The sequence below is a fragment of the Protopterus annectens genome, chromosome 6.part0 (genome assembly GCF_019279795.1).
Source record: "Protopterus annectens isolate FY-2018-M chromosome 6.part0, PAN1.0, whole genome shotgun sequence".
Classification (NCBI taxonomy): Eukaryota; Metazoa; Chordata; order Ceratodontiformes; family Protopteridae; genus Protopterus; species Protopterus annectens.
Genome location: NC_056737.1, coordinates 420,724,534 through 420,740,647, shown reverse-complemented (window position 1 = coordinate 420,740,647; position 16,114 = coordinate 420,724,534). Strand labels below are relative to the sequence as shown.

Genomic DNA, 16,114 nt, shown 5'->3' with positions numbered 1-16,114 from the left:
ATGAATAGCTTGATTAATATTGGATTCTGACACCACCTTTGGTAGAAAGGAAGCACTAGTTCATAAGGAAACCCTATCTTTGTGAAAGACCAAGTAAGTGGGGGGTTAAGGATAATGTCTGACATTCTGAAATTCTCCTGGCTGAAGTTATAGCCACCAGAAAGGCAGTCTTCCAAGACAGCAATTTCAACTCAGATTTGGCCGCAGGCTAAAAGGGAGACTGAGCTGGACACTGTAAAGATAAATCCCATGTGGAAACAAAGTCTTTAACAGGAGGTCTCAGCAGAAGTGTACCTTTCAGAAATACTTTACAAAACTTTGCAGATGCCAAGGAAGAATTGTGCAATCCTACATGGAAATTTTAAATTGCTGCAGGCTGAATTCAAATAGTAGATGTGCTTGCTCCTTCATTCAACAATTCTGCTACGAATTCAAGAACCACATATGTAGCAGTTGTAAAGGGTTCTATATGATTTTGCTCTGCCAATAAACAAATCTTCTTCACTTGCTTTTGTACAATTTCCTAGTAGGAGGCTTATGGGAAGATAATAGAACAGAATGGACTGGGGAAGAAAGCATAGGTTGCCTGGCCGTCAACAGAATTGGAAAAACCATGCGGTCAGTCCAAGTCTGGGTGAATCAATCCTGTAGGATAGGATAGAAGGTCTGCAGTCAGGTCCAGAATCCAAAGTGGATATAGAAGGTGAGACCACAGAAAGGGGAATCATACTTGTTGAGGCTAGTATGGTGCACTGAGGATTACTTTGCTCTTCAATGCATCCGCTTTCTGTAATAATTTGGGGCTAAGGAGAGTTGGGGGATAGGCATACAACAGACTGGAGGGCTAATCGTGGAAAACAGCATCCCTTGGTGACTCTCCCTCTGGGGGGGGATCAGGGAAAAGTAGCTGCTGCATTTATTGTTTAGGGGAGATGCAAACAGGTCACAGCAAGGCTGGCCCCACTGATGAAAAATCATTTTCGTCACATTCTGGTTGAGAGACCACTCGAGGTAATAGAACGGACCTGCTGAGTTCGACTGCTATCAGATTGGACTTCCCCGGGATGTGCACTGCAACCAGAAAGCGACTGGAGGCCACTGCCCACTGCCACACTCTGGGAGCTTCTCAACACATGGGGTAAGACCTGGTTCTTACTTGTTGAGATACCAAACTACCGACATTGTCCATTTGTATTGCAATTGTCCCAACAGGGAGAGAGTCTTGGAATGCTTGCAACACTAAAAACACCGCTCTCATCTCCAGAACACTGATATGCAGGTTGGATTCTGTGGGAGACCAAGTGCCTTGGACTGTCTTCTCCAGATAATGCCCCCCCACCCAATCATGTGAAGCATCTGTAGTCACTATGGCTTTGGGCTGGGGGTGTGTGTGAACGGGTGACCTTGATGTGGCTGCTTCCACTAAGTCCACCATGAGAGGTACTTTTTTGCATGTCTAAGTCATCCTCATCTTTGTAGACATAGGGTGGGTGAAAAAGAATCATTGGGTTTGTAGCAGGCATAGTTCTGCTCTCATGTCATACCTTGCTGGAGGTGCTAAAGTGATGGTTGCTGCCACTGAGCACAAAGCCTGTAGTACTTTTTTGGCCGATATCTTGGTGCTGCAAGTAATTCTTCTGATCTGGATTCTGATGCTCTGAAGTTGAGGTGATGGTATGAATGTGATCACAGACTGAGTGTTGAAGATTGCACCTATGAATTCTAGATTCTGGGTGGGCTGCAATTGTAATTTGCTGTGATTTATTATGATCCCTAGAGTTATGCAAGTTTTTAGTTCTTATTCTCTCGTCTGTACCAACTGATACCTAGTTCGGGTGGTAATGAGCCAGTCATCCAAATAACAGAACACCCATATTCTCTGTAGCCTTAGATGGGCTGTTACCACTGCCATGCATTTGGTAAACACCCAGGGGGCTGTGGTGTGGCCAAAGGGCAGTACTCTGAACTGGTACTAATTGGCTCTCACTCAGAAGCACAAGTGCCTCCTGGACCATCTATTCATTTTTATGTGACAGTATGCATCCTGGAGGTCTAATGAGCACATCTAGTCATCCTTTCCTATAAAGGGTAGATGGTACCATGACCATCCAGAACTTGGTGTGCATGACCAACTTATTTTAAATGCTGAGATCCAAAATTGGCCTCCAGTCCAGTCTTTTTTGGAACCAAAAAGAAACTTGAGTAAGTTCCAGATCCTATCTTATCTGGTGGGACTGTTTGGATGACTCTTTTTGTGAGCAACTGCTGAATTTGTTGAGTTGCTGGCTCCCTTTGATTGGGTGGAGCATCAGGCAGCTCGGTTATAGATGGGGGCAGAAGGAAAAACGGTATGGTATAACCTCTGGTAATAATTCTCTGCACCCAAACATTGTTTGTTATATATAGCCAGGCAGTTTGGTGCAGAGAAAAACAACCCCTGACTGCCTTCAGAGGAAGACAATTGGACCTCCTTTCAGGAGCAATGAAAGGGCCCATCAAAAAAGTTATCTCTAGACCCTGTATTTTTCAGGCCTCCTCTGCCATGAAGGCATCTTCTGTTGTTAGCATTTTGCCATCTGCGTCTGGGAGAATCAGTACCAAGTGTGTTGGGAAAGGGACCTTGAGATTTTTTGAACCACATCTTTTGACCTCCTCACTGATTCCTCGAAAAGGTTCTTTGGGGGAGGGGGGCAAAAAATGCACTCCAATAGTAGACAAGGTCTTTCTGTCCTTCTCAGACCTGGTAATAGTTTCTTTAACAGTGGGTCCGAAAAGGGAGGAACCATCAAACAGAGCACTGACAAATGAAGAATTGAAAGGCTCTGCAAAATTACAAAGGTGCAACCAGGCATGCCTTCTCATGGCTATACCTGAACCCGCCACCCTTGAGGCACCTTCAGTTACATTGGAGATGAGCCTCATGGAAAAGTTCACAATGGATTGTAAGGTAGCAAACTGAGGGGCACAGATGCCAGTGACCCTTTAGTTATGGTCCTTGCCAGGGGACTTGGAAAGTTTGTCAAGTAGATTCCTTTGTAACCTTGTAAAATGGGCTAGTAATTCAGTGATCGAATGGCAAAGGTTGTTGAAGTGTACACTAACTTCCCCAACCTGTCCATCACCCTAGACTCCCTATTAGGAGAATGGACAGTTAAACTCCCCTCTATGAGTTCCTTTTTTATGGCTGCCGCCACAACCATGGCATCAATCCGTACACCATTACTCCAAAACTTTCTTTCCACTGGCAGTGCCATAATTTTATCTGGTCTCTTGGGGATGAGTTTGGTTGAATCACGTTCCTTCCAAGAATTCTGACAAATTAGATCCATTAATTCATCGGGCAGAGCGGCTACCCATGAGATAGACGGGCTGGTGCTGAAAGCTTCCAGATATACCAACTCCTCAGAAGAAGGGTTTTGGACAGGCCAACCCTTCTGTTTTAGGAGTTCGGGGATGTCTCCAAAGGAAATGTTATCGGGTATCAGTTTGGAGACTCCTCCCCTTCATCGAAGTTGGTATCAGTGGTGAGAGACTCATCAGATGAGTCTACATGTTTCTTCTTACACCATCTCTTCCTAGGAACTTCTTTGGTGGGATGGTCTGGGGAAGTGTATGAAGAGGAAGGAATCCCAGATTGGGAAGACGGGAAACTTTGGACCGGCTGTCCCCATGGTGTGGAGTGGTGAGGTTCATGAGACAAAGTCAATGGAGTGGTTAAAGTTGGAGCCAGGGGGAGGGGACCCCCCCCCCCAGACTCGATATGGTAATGCCGGTTCCAATAGCCATCCGGATCTGACAGGGCTGGAGCCAACAAACTCAAAAGTCATTGTCAGATCTGGGGAACCCAGCTTCCTCATATCTGACTCAGATGGGTCTGGGACACTCGGATCCATAAGCTCTAAAACCAAGTGTTTGATCAGCGGAGGAGGAATGGACATTGATGGAGGTCCCTGATCCAATGGGGTAGAGACTCTAAGGGCACTCCTCTGAAGTTGTTCTGCAACCAGTTCCTTCACCATGCTAGCCACATCAGCTTCTGTTAGACTTTTCAAAGAGAATACCAGGGATGAAGGCCAACACTCTCTCTCCAGGAAGGGAGAGGGTACTGTAGAAGGCACCAGATCCAAGGATGGAGAGAAGGAGGTTTGGGGCAGAGGCTCTGGAGCCAAAGGTTTAGGATTCAATGAAGTTTTTATTTTTGGGGCCAGATAAGCCAACTTAGTCAGATCTGAAGACTTTCGTGGAGTCGGGGAAGTCGGATCCAACCTCAGCAGCTGCTTCTTAGGTTCAGCAGGAGAAGACACTTTGACAGACCTGGATCTCTTAGAGTGATCCTTAGGCTTGAATGTGGAAGGCTGAGCCCCAGTGATGGCTTGTGAAAAAGTGGTAGGCAACAACCCTTTCAAAATCAGTTTATTCTTTCTCTCTGTGAGGGCGTGACAATTAACAACCTCACAGATCTCACACTGCTTATTCAAATGTAAAGGTCCTAAGCAGTAAATGCAAAGCATATGTACATCTGAAAAAGGCATCTTGTACCCACATCATACAATTTTTTAAAGTCTCTTCCCGCCACACTTTTAAAACTTGAGAGAGGAAAAGAACTACTACCGCAACACATACACATATGCAGATACAATACAATCCCAGCAATGATAGAGCTAGCAGTAAAGAAGAAATAAAGGAAGTTTTTTTTTTGTATCTCTATACAGGGTAGAGAGTAACTACAGAACTTACAGAAAGCCAGCCCGCAAAGGGAAGGGTTAAAAAGAAGTTAACCAACAGGTAAGAAGCAGAACTAAGAAGATAAAAAGAGTGAAAATGGAACCTTTTGAAAAGAAAATATATATAAATATTACTTAGAGCGCGACAGAGATCAGCAACCACGTCTTAACACTACGTGTGGCAAACAAGATCTAAGGGGAATAGTGAGTACAGAGCAGCTCAAGAGTTTGCAGGCTTCCACGAGCTGTAAATAGCTGTCAAGTTGGATCCAATGGTTAGAGTCGAACCCATACATTGATGATGAATAAAAATTTACATCAGATTCAAGTTATTTAAAGTTGATTTTTCTTCATAAGAAAAAAACTGTAGATAAAACATTCCTCATACGTTCACAATATGTCAGAACAAACTAACATATGAGCCTGACAATTCAAAATTCTGAAACTCAAAATTGCAGAAGAATACACTTTTTCCCATACTTAATAATTTTCCCATCTTTATTAGAAAAAGTAGGTTTGGAATTAACTACGTGCTTCTTTTTTAGGGACAGCTGGCTGACTATCAGGAAAACTGCAAGCAGTAAGACACACATCCTCTAAAGCAGACAGGACAGGAGGAAAAGGTGCAGGTTCTGGAAAATACTTCACCTCATTTTCTGAGGGACTGAGAAATCTTAGTGTTCTGCCACTGAAAAAACTGGGACATTCTAGCAAGTCTCAAAGAAAAAGAAACCTGATAGAAAGAATCAGAAACTGAGCACTCCTATGAGTCTTAATCAGAAATCTGAGGACAAAACCCTGAATCTCTCCCTGCATATTCCTGTTCAAATTCAGAACCGTGAATCTCTACCGGAAAAGTTTAATCCCTCTATCTTTTAAAAGAAACTACTATACAAGAAGGAACAGCAGCCAGATTTAAACCCAGAGTCAGTCCCAGTAAACTACACATTTTCAAAGAAATTTGAGGAGGGGTAGATACATGCTTGGTTTTCTTTCTTTTTTTTTTTGACAAGAAAAATGTGGCTGACCATGTTACTAATGGCTGCTGTTACTTCCCCAGGGATGGGCACAACATTCTGACACAAAAGGAAATCCTTCCATGTTCCCTCTACCAAGACAGACAATAGTCTCTCTACCCTGCCCACTGAGGGAACTTCAACAGCCACAAAGGACACAGCTAACCCTTGATCCACAGTGGCTGTAGGTGCTACACCGGAGGGGTATGGCGTAAAAGATGACTGTTCTGAGGTATAACAAATGTAACTTTTTCTTTTTGTAGCTGGAAGGATTGACTATGGGACTCGCAATCTGTTCCATGGTCAAGTCAAAATGGTGCCTCTTTCACAGGGAAGACAAGCAGCAAACGCTCCTAAATTTAAAATAACTTTCCTAAAGAGGAAAGTAATAAAACATTAACAACATTTAAGAAAACGGAAGTTTTTTACCTAAAGGGAACTTATTTGCCTAACAAAGAAAAGCACAAGCCGAATATCGATCTTCAAAAGCCTCAGAGGAGCATACCCTTTGGTGGCAGTAAAGAACTTAAAGGCTTCATGCCCAGACTTATCTTTTAGTCAGCTCAGATCAAGCTGCTTGACAGTTTGGGTGCATGGAAGGTGTCCTGAAGCTTTTGAAGCTGACAGGTCATTATATCCTTGGCAAAATATAACCCATATAGCTAAGGCTACTGCGGCAGTGATCAGTATATGAAGAACATCCTCTGATCTCTATCTTCTGGATTTTACGGCATTTCTTCAGCATATCCTGAACAATTCTTCTCTATCTTGTCACTGTCCATGAATTCCTTATTCGTGTTCAATTGTGGCACACTCAACTATAGGCTAACTTTTATTACTCTAAATGTGCTTCATTTGTCTGGTACTGAGGTTAAGACAGTTCTGCTAGACCTAGACCTTGCAACAGTCCCGCGTTTGATCACCAAAGCCTCTATTAACCAACTGTGCAACTCTGATCATGCCACTTAACCAGACATGGCTCCTGAGTTGCCCCTGAAATGGGATTATCTTTCCAATGGGCTTACCCATTAAACAATCAGTTTGATTTATTTTACTTATTATTCTTTCAGCAAAATATCCTCAGAAATTATGTAACTTGTACTAAAATCCTAATCTTAAAAAACTGTAAGCTATTTAGCAGAAGGAATTACTCAAGAGAACACAGAAAGAATACTTCCTTTAGTTCCTGTTGATTTTAACAACCTCGTAACAAAAATATTCCTTGAAAACTAAAAAGTCAGCTTTAAGAGCTCTGATGTATGGTAACTTCTCATTGCAAAAAAGAAAACTTCCATACCCACTCTTTTTTTCTTATATTTGATAAAGCTTCCATTTATGATGAAGACATCTGCTTGCCAGCAAAATATCAGTCAAGCATAAACACTATAGATGTTAACACAGCTTCCATTAATTTGGCAATTAGGTAAGTAACAAGTGACAATAAAACAGCAAAGAAAAAACAAAAGAACCAGGAGCATGTATAAATATGGATCAAAGAGAGAAGATATGAGACCATACAACATTCGGCAGGCATGCACTGTTTGCAATCCATGAACTATGGAACTACAAGTGAAAATGGGGGAATATCCATGCAGTCAGCCTGCAATATCTCTTGTGGATTCCCACTATTCCAAGCTACAAGAATCATGTAATTGATACATGTACCACAGGTGTAGGGGGAAAAAAAACAAAACAAAAAAACAAGTACCATGGGTGAGGGTACAACCCTCCACTGACAGTGCAAACAGCAAAACCCTCATACAGAAATACTTGAAAAGTTAAAAAAATTGCTGTTATTCAGTTTTGAATCATAGTTTGCTTTTTGAAATGATGGTACTTGTGTTACCAGGTCTCACATAGGTTCATAGATTAGTACTAGGCTAACTGCCCTTGCAAGCCATTCTAAGCCTAGCCAATTATCCCTTGTGAGACTCAAACCCTGCACCTTCTGTTTGTAAGGCAAACACCTTAACCATTAGGCCATCCTCCCAACATTTCTGAAAGGGAGCCTTCCACGGAGTATCCAAGCTGCATATTAGGTACTATGAAAACAAAATCTACACTACCACTCCACCACCACCTCCCGACACAGGGGCAGGAGGTTTTGCCACTGGTGGACAGTTCTGAGTGACAGCCTGGATACACAAGTCAGCCTGAGAGGAAGGAATGAACACAAAATGTGAACTCTACTATGTTACTTAGAGGAAAACCAAAAGCAAACAACTATGTTCCAAACAAATCACAAGCACATGTGAATGCAAAGTTACTGTACTGAAATTTAAGTTGCAACTTAAGAGGGAAAAAGGTGTGGACAACTATGGAGGGTGTCTGTGATGTTATTCCAGCATCCTCCTCCTTTTTGGCTAATCCAGTTCCCCAAAAAGAAGCAGACTCCTATTACGATGAGGAGGAGATCTCTAGTTTGAGACAATGTAGGTGCCTGCAAGCACAAGCACAGCAGCTAGATAATAAAAATCAGAAATGTGCCAATACAGAGACTTCAGAAGAACACAACAATCACTCACTGAAAATATCCTTTAAGGTGAGAAGTTCTGTTTAATGCTCAAGCACCTTATAGTTTTCATAGGTGTGTACTAGGCTTATGGCCCTGGAGCCTTAACAAACCTAGCCCATAGGATTACCCTGGCATCGTGCCACCCAACCTTAGTTCCCAGTGCCTCTGTCAGGTAAAGCCACTGGAGTGATCCCTGTGAATTTTCTACTTCCCATCCACTCATCAAGATTTCTCGAAGAGGGCCAGTGAGGTGATCTGCTTGACATGTACAGGAAGTCTGTTCCATAGCATGGGCAGTCTCTGGGTTATGAACGTGTCCCTCCAGCATGTTCTGTTGATTGTGGTAATGAGGTTGAGGTCTCTGGGCGTGTGGTGAAGAGGGACTGAGATTTCTTTATAGATGCAAAACAGAGCTGGGTCAGACATGGCTTTGTAAGTCAAGCAGAGATTGTCTCTAAGTAGACGATATGAGACAGAGAATAGATGGAGTTTTTTTAGTCTGTCCATATAGGACAAATGTTTAAGGCCTAGGATCCTCTTTGTGAGGTACTTTTATGGCCTCTCCAGTTGTTGCAGGTGTTTAGTGAGGTACATGCCAAATGGGGCATTGTACTCAATGATTCGCCTAATGAAGGAAGAGTAGAGGGAGACAATGACCTCTTTCTTCTTTGATGCAAAACACTTAGTAATGAGATGTGCCACATAGGACTTTCTGACCACAGTGGCAATGTGGTGGTCAGAAGAGAGGTTGCTGTCAACCTGTGTTCCCAGATCTCTTATAACGCCTTCTGTGTTCAGTGGACTACTATCGATGTGGTAATTCATGGGAACAGGGTTTTTCCCAAAGGGGATGACAACACATTTTTTGGCATTAAGCTTAAGGCCATGGTTCTGACACCAGTCGTTGGTCTCAGTGAGGCCTTTCTGTAGGATGTCAACATCACTCAGGGAGTTAATAATAGCTCCCAACTTGAAATCGTCTGCAAACTTTGTCAGCCAGGGTCCCTTCATTTTGGCCTGGACTTCAGAGAAGTAGATACCAAACAGGAGAGGACCCAGGACCGAACCCTGTGGCACTCCACTCGTGACCGGTTGGCAATTTGACTTGGAGTCAACTACTTTCACACTGTGGGTTCTACCTGTGAGCCAGTTTGCAACCCATCTAGTGATATAAGGGTTGATGTCTAGCTTAGTGAGTTTTTCTATGATTCCTGAGTGGGGAATGGCCAGATCAAGGTAGGCTGTATGAATCACCCTGCTTTCATCCCCATCTCTGGTGACTGACTCAAATAAGTTGACCAAGTTGAACAGGCATGATCTACCCTTCACAAAACCAAACTGTGTGGGATCCAGAATTTGGAGATTCCCTATATCCTTGTTTATTAGGTCCATTATGATGCGTTCCATAGCTTTGCATATCAGACTCATCAGGCTCCCAGGGTCTGTAGTTACTCATCCTTTGTGGAGAGGGATGACTGTAGCAGTGTACCATTCGGTAGGACAAAGCCTGAGGTGAGCCTGTGATTGAACAGGGCACACAGGTGAGGTGCCAGTTCACTCTGTAGTTCATGTAGAACACAGCGAGGGATATTGTCAGGTCCCATAGAAGCTGTATTCTTGGCCTTGGACAGTGCTGTTTTACCCTGTGCAGCAGTAATACTGGGTGCCTGGCAATCTACTGGTATTGTGACTGGTCCCTTGGGGGAGGTAAAGTTGGCAATGAATCTGTTGGCCAGTATATTGACAATATCTGTTGGCTCGGTATAGGAGGCACCATGTGCAGCAGCTCAGAGCAAGTCCGGGTATTGCCATGGAGATTCTTTAACTACAGAAGGCCTTGTGGTTGTCTCTACTATCTGCTGCAATTCTGTTTTCATAGCTAGCTTTAGAGGATATGATGAGGGATCTCAACTTTTTGTTGAGGCTGATAAGGGAGTTTTTCCAGTCTTGGGATATCACCTTATTCCGCATCAGTTTCCTCCTTCTGTTTTAGAGTTTGTTTATGTCAGGGGACCACCAGATTGGCTTCCTTTTTTTGGAGGAGAGCATCTTGGTTCTATTGGGTATGGTGAGATCCATGCATTTGTGTACATGTTCATACAGTGCACTGGTGTATGATTCAGTGGTCAAGCAACTGATCTCCATTTGCATGGATGCCATGAAGTTAGCCACCTCTATTTTTAGGAGCCCAATGTTAGCTTTGGAGAAGTTTTTCATGGTGGTTACCTTTGTGTGTGTGTGTGTGTGGGGGGGGGGTGGATTTCCAAGGTGATTAGTTTGTGGTTGGATCTAACAAGGGAGGAGTTGACTACTGGTGTACAGCAATGGTCACCCATGTTAGTAATGACCAGGTTAAGGATGTTGCTACCTCTAGTGGGGTAAGAACGAGCTGGTCCAGGGCATTGGAATTAATGAATTCCAGGAAACGTTGGGCAAATGTATTGGTACACGAGTAATTTTCTCTGTTAATGGAGGGGTAACTTGAAGTCACCCAGTATGAGAGTGCTAGGTTGGACCCCAATATTCCTCAGGGTGTTTAGGAATGTGGAGTCTGAGCCTTGGGACATGGTTGGTGAGCTATAGCAGGCTACAACCTGAATTGCTGACTTATCCAATGTTAGCTGCACCTGAAGTATTTCAGATGCATTATGTTGGGCTACCAGTCTGGAGGTGTGCGCATCCTTTATGAATATGGAAACACCACCGCCTTTGGACCTTCGGTCCAAGTTCTGGGGCCAAAAGGTATGGAATGAGTTATAGCCTGGTAGTGCAGAGGTGCTTTCTGCTGCCTTGAACCAGGTCTCTGTTATGGCACAAAAGTCGATGTTCTCCATTTTAAGAAGTGCTTCGAGTGAGTGCATTTTGAGATTTAGACTTCTAGCATTGAGCAGCATGACCCTCAGATTGCATTTGCAGCTGTTATGGTGGTAATTTGGTCTTTGGAAAACCGCCTAAAAAAGGCACTATAGGGGTATATTATGATACCTTCAGCCATGCTTGTCCAGCATAGGAAACCAGGGCTGCCCAAACTGTAACTACATTGACAGCAGCAAATCCATCCTGAACTCATGAAGAAACTGGGGAGCTCAATGTTAATCTATGAAAAGCATAAAGAAACTGGACCCTGCAGTCCAACAGTATGCATTTTCCTGCACAGGCTTTCTTCTATATATGCAGCAAAACAAGGGAGTCAGCAATTGAGTAGGGACAAAGAAAAACATCTGCAGCCAACCACAACTTATGAACATGTTTTACTACTTACACTAGAGGCTTTTGCATGTTCCCAAATATATTATTCTTATGCACAACTGATAGGCACATGCTATCTTGCAGTGCTATTTCCCATAAATGAAGTGTTTGGAGAGACAACGGTCTGGATATTATGCTACCATGTTTATCAAAAACAGCACAGTGGTTATGCTGTCCATCTAAACCTGTACTCAAATTCCTTACAGCAGAAACAGAGTGCCTGCACACTTAATCTAATAGCAGTCAATTAATCTACAAAGGCCACTAGTCTGCCACACAGGAAACAGCAGTTACCCTACAATCTATAAACGCTTCTCAACTGGTTAATGAAATGTAAGAGAACAGGCCTAATGTATTCCTTGGTTTACTTTACTTGATTTTATGTTCCTGTTCATCACACTTTTTCAATAGCTTCTTGTACCCTATACTATGAGTTAAATGATGGTACCTCCCCTGACGAACAAGTGTCAATTGGACAAACGTACACCAAGGAAATCGAGATAAGCACACAAAACTGAAAACACAACTTTTGTTTTCATCAGCTGATACCAGAATGGAACTAGAATATTCTGTTTAGAACCACCTATTTTAAGTGATCAAAACACATATTTAACAGAGGTCACTAGAATTTGGAAAATCTCATCTCCTCTTCTATGATGCAGTGACATGAATGACTATCAAAAGACTGGGGTTGCAGGACCAGAGAGACTCCTTCATGACACAGGAGATGGGGGATATTGGGCAAAGCTATCGCCTACATAAAAATAGGTTTGTCAACTTAGTAAAATTCCCATTTCAAACACTTCCATTCAAAATAGGGCTTGCCTTCTGGGCCTTCACATTAACGGTGCACAGCCCAATCAAAAGGAAAAAAGACAATCAGTAAGAAAAAATTATCAGAAAGGGGCCAGTGTTCCACTGCACCTGCCATCTAATAAGGGGGGAATGTTCCCTTTACAACTTAGCATATTATTCAAGACTAGTTCAAGGATACCAAAAGCCAAAATAGGTTGTTTACGGTGAAACCAAACCAAGCTTAGCATACTTTTGGCAGCCAGAAGCTTTCTGGTCTGGTAAATACATTCATTTTATTACATTCAAAACCTAATGTTACTTTCTGTACATCATCCCAGAAATTAAGACAACTAATTTTTATAGCTGCCCCCCAAACCAATGCTTTCACATACCTATCTGCATATTTTTTTCTGCTGAAAGACTATCATACAGTTCTCTATACCATTAACTTTAACCTAAAATCTCCTTTTTTCAACACTTCTCCCAAAGTCACCCCAATCTTTCACCACATTTAGGTATACTCCACACAAAAATATACACACCATTAGTCATCATTACCTCCACTAATCTTGCAATACTGTTACTTTTGGATGTTCCCCTTTTATAAAATGAGCATACAGTGTGTTAAAATGCACCAAGACTCACTCAGTGCCAAATGGGGTGGATGATACTTAGCCGTCATTATTCACAACACAGTGCCAACATAAATGGCAATAGACAACTTCCAATGTCTCCAGCAGTCTCTGAAACCAGACTTCAGTGATTAACGGATATGCTACTGTCCGAGCATCCTACGAGGAGTTTTTCTCCATCTCAGAGACATACAGTCAAGATGCCTGAGAACACATTTAACGTGCTTGGTAATGTAGTACGATAGTGAACAACCTACTAGTTGCATGATAAACTTCTATGCCTACTAGTATTCTGTGCAGCCCATTAAAACAGAAATTCTACTCACCCGTGTTATTGAGGTTGTTCTAACCATCGTCCTCCTCTGTTTTTTTGGCTTTCCTACATCAAAATCATCATCATCCATATCCTGAAAAAATGAAGAAAAAAATTTCTGCTCATGCATCTTGCATTGAAGAATTTTAACAATTTAGAAATAAGTACTAGGTACTACCTACAATACAGTCATAAATATGTGAATAAGTAGCATTCAATTCAGAGATACTACAAGTTCATCTAATACCTACCACCAATATAAATGTCATGTCTTTACAAACCACTGCTCCAGTCAGGCCACACATCCTAAAGGAATATAAAATCAAACAAACAAACTGCACATTCTAAATCTTATATTAGTTAAATGAGACAAAATACTAAATGAAGACAGCTCCTGCTAATGAGGCTTCTTTTTATCCAGTTTTGAATGTTGAAATCAGGCAGAAAGTTTCTATAAACAGACAACCAACCTAACTTTAAAAGAGGTACAGTTATTTGGTGGAGTCATACAATCGGTAACTTATATTGTAAGAAGAAACAAGCCAGTAAGTTCCAGCCTACCATCATCATCTTAAGGAAATGTAGGAAGGCTAGCAAGAAACTATGTAGCACAAGAGAGTAGAGATTAAATTACAAAGCAACCTTGCAACAAATACATTAAATAAATATTTACATAGTGACTATATAATTTTCTCATATGTTAAGTCCAAGTGGTTAGACATTTCAAACCCAACAAGGTAGTTCACTGTTCATTCCAGTCCATAATTCAGCTCTAGTCACAACATCATGACTTGATCATCCCAGGGATCTTGCTGGCAAAGCAAAATCTATTACTATTCATCCTTTCTTTTATCTCACATCTCTACATGTTTCTTGTGACTGGAAATAAGCTTTGGTCACTACCATCTATATGGAAAGAAGTATGAGGGCTTGAAATAACATCAGGTCAATCAGGCTAATACCTGAATTAACTGAAGTTTTGGAAAGAACAAGATCAAATAGAAGTTAAATGGTACTTGTCATAAAAAGCACAGCTGAGCAAGGTATTTACCACAGTAGAACAGTGTTGCAGTAAGTCACAACATTTAGGTTTACTCATCAGAAAAGCTGCATTGGTCTGGCCATTTTTTCCTCATCTGTTCTGTTCCCCTGTGAGGGTCAGAATTGGTCTTATGCAGACAAGTATTTGTGCAGCAGCACAACATTCCCATAGATGAAGCATACATTTACATCAGTTTTTCAAAACAAGTAACCTCAGCTGGGAAGTATGTTTGTGGAAGACAAATAACAGGTATATATCACAAGAACAGCAGGACTAACCATATACATCTGCACATTCTCCATACTTTGAAAAACCTACCCATCAGGTTCTACAGACTAGTTAAACAGGAATGAAGCACCACGTTATCCTATAACACCCTGGGTTACCACTTACCAACATCCCAAATAAATTTTATCATCACATTTTAACAGACTTCTATCAGTAATTTGGGCAATCTGGTATGAAAGACAGACATACATAAAACAATCAGGTTAACACAAAAATATCTTGTCAAAGCAAGGAACTTGATGGTATAAAAATTGACTCTAGGTAATTTAGACAAGTTGACTCATGCCACCAAAAATGGGCATGGCTATTTGCCAGTGATAAGAGGGTTGAGGACCTGGCTCATAAGGGAACCAGAATAATGGTGGAAGGGGTCTATGCTCCTCAATTGGAGATTGTGTGTCACCATAAAGCTCAGCAGATCTGGATCAAAAAGCTACTGGTAGGCCAGTGTCCATTCCTCAGCATGGGTTACCAAGGATTGGTTTTTCATTTAGCTTTTGCTCAACACAGCAATCAACTCACCAAATACGAGTTAAAGATTGCTACCATGAATACAGGTTCACTCGTGGGATGCAGCTTGAAAATGGAGGACATGATAAGAAATAACTAAACAAACTTCCATGATGGCTGTACACCGATCAACAGCTTAATTTCAGGTCTCCCAAAGTGAAAAAAGAAACTCAGAAATAGGTGCTAATAATTCTGCCAGTTTTGGTAAAATTCAGTTACTGGCTTGTAAGTACACTGTCTGTATGCCAGCAAAGAAGAAATTTAGACAGCCTGAAAGAAATTCAACTAGAAAAGATGAAGAGAAAACACTGACTGGGAAGAATCCTGCAGCTGTTCAGTAAAAAGCAGTTCAGTCTCCAGCTTTAGTACAAGACATAGCTTCTAATAATTTAGACTAAAAAGTAAATCAAATGTGCTCAGAGCTGATTAAATACATGAAACATTGAAAGAACATAACTCAAACAAAAAGCTGGGGAAAAAATGGAAGACGCTTTAAACAGCTATTCAGATGAATCTATAAAAATGCAAAAATCAGAGGCTGAAATGAAAATATCATGAACTGTGAGACTGTTCAAGATGAGTGTTTTCAAAAAATGGTAGATAGAGGACAGAGCATGCAGAGAAAACCTGAGATTTTCTGCAGCACCAGAGAAACTAGAAGGAATAAACTGTGTATACGCCAAACCAGGCCATGAGAAAGCAGCCAATACCTTTAGCAATAAAGATGCACTCATACAGGCAGAAAGAGTTGATCCTGAAAAAATTGAAGGGCAATGTATTAAAATTTGGAGACAGTAGAGTGTTTGTGGAAAATGATTATTCACTGTATATCACACAGAAGAGAACAAAATTTAGAACAGTAATCAGGGAATGTCAAAAGGCAGAAGTGAGATTCAAGCTGATGCAACCAACTCTCATTTTTATGCAGAACAGACTAATAAGGAAATACAAAACTCTGTCCAACAAAAAGTGAGCCATCAAACAGAACAGAATTCTGCTTCTCATTTTCTGATGATAAAGGTCATACAGA

The 16,114-nt window shown here is 41.6% G+C and overlaps 1 protein-coding gene across 1 annotated transcript in view; it reads right to left on the bottom strand.

Moving 5' to 3' along the window:
- Positions 1–16,114, bottom strand: part of PACS2 (phosphofurin acidic cluster sorting protein 2) — a 1,734,969-nt gene that overhangs the window by 1,154,433 nt on the left and 564,422 nt on the right. The window contains exon 8 of the mRNA XM_044073533.1: positions 13,258–13,338. Within this exon, the coding sequence (XP_043929468.1) occupies positions 13,258–13,338 (81 nt within the window). The remainder of the gene's footprint in view (positions 1–13,257; positions 13,339–16,114) is intronic.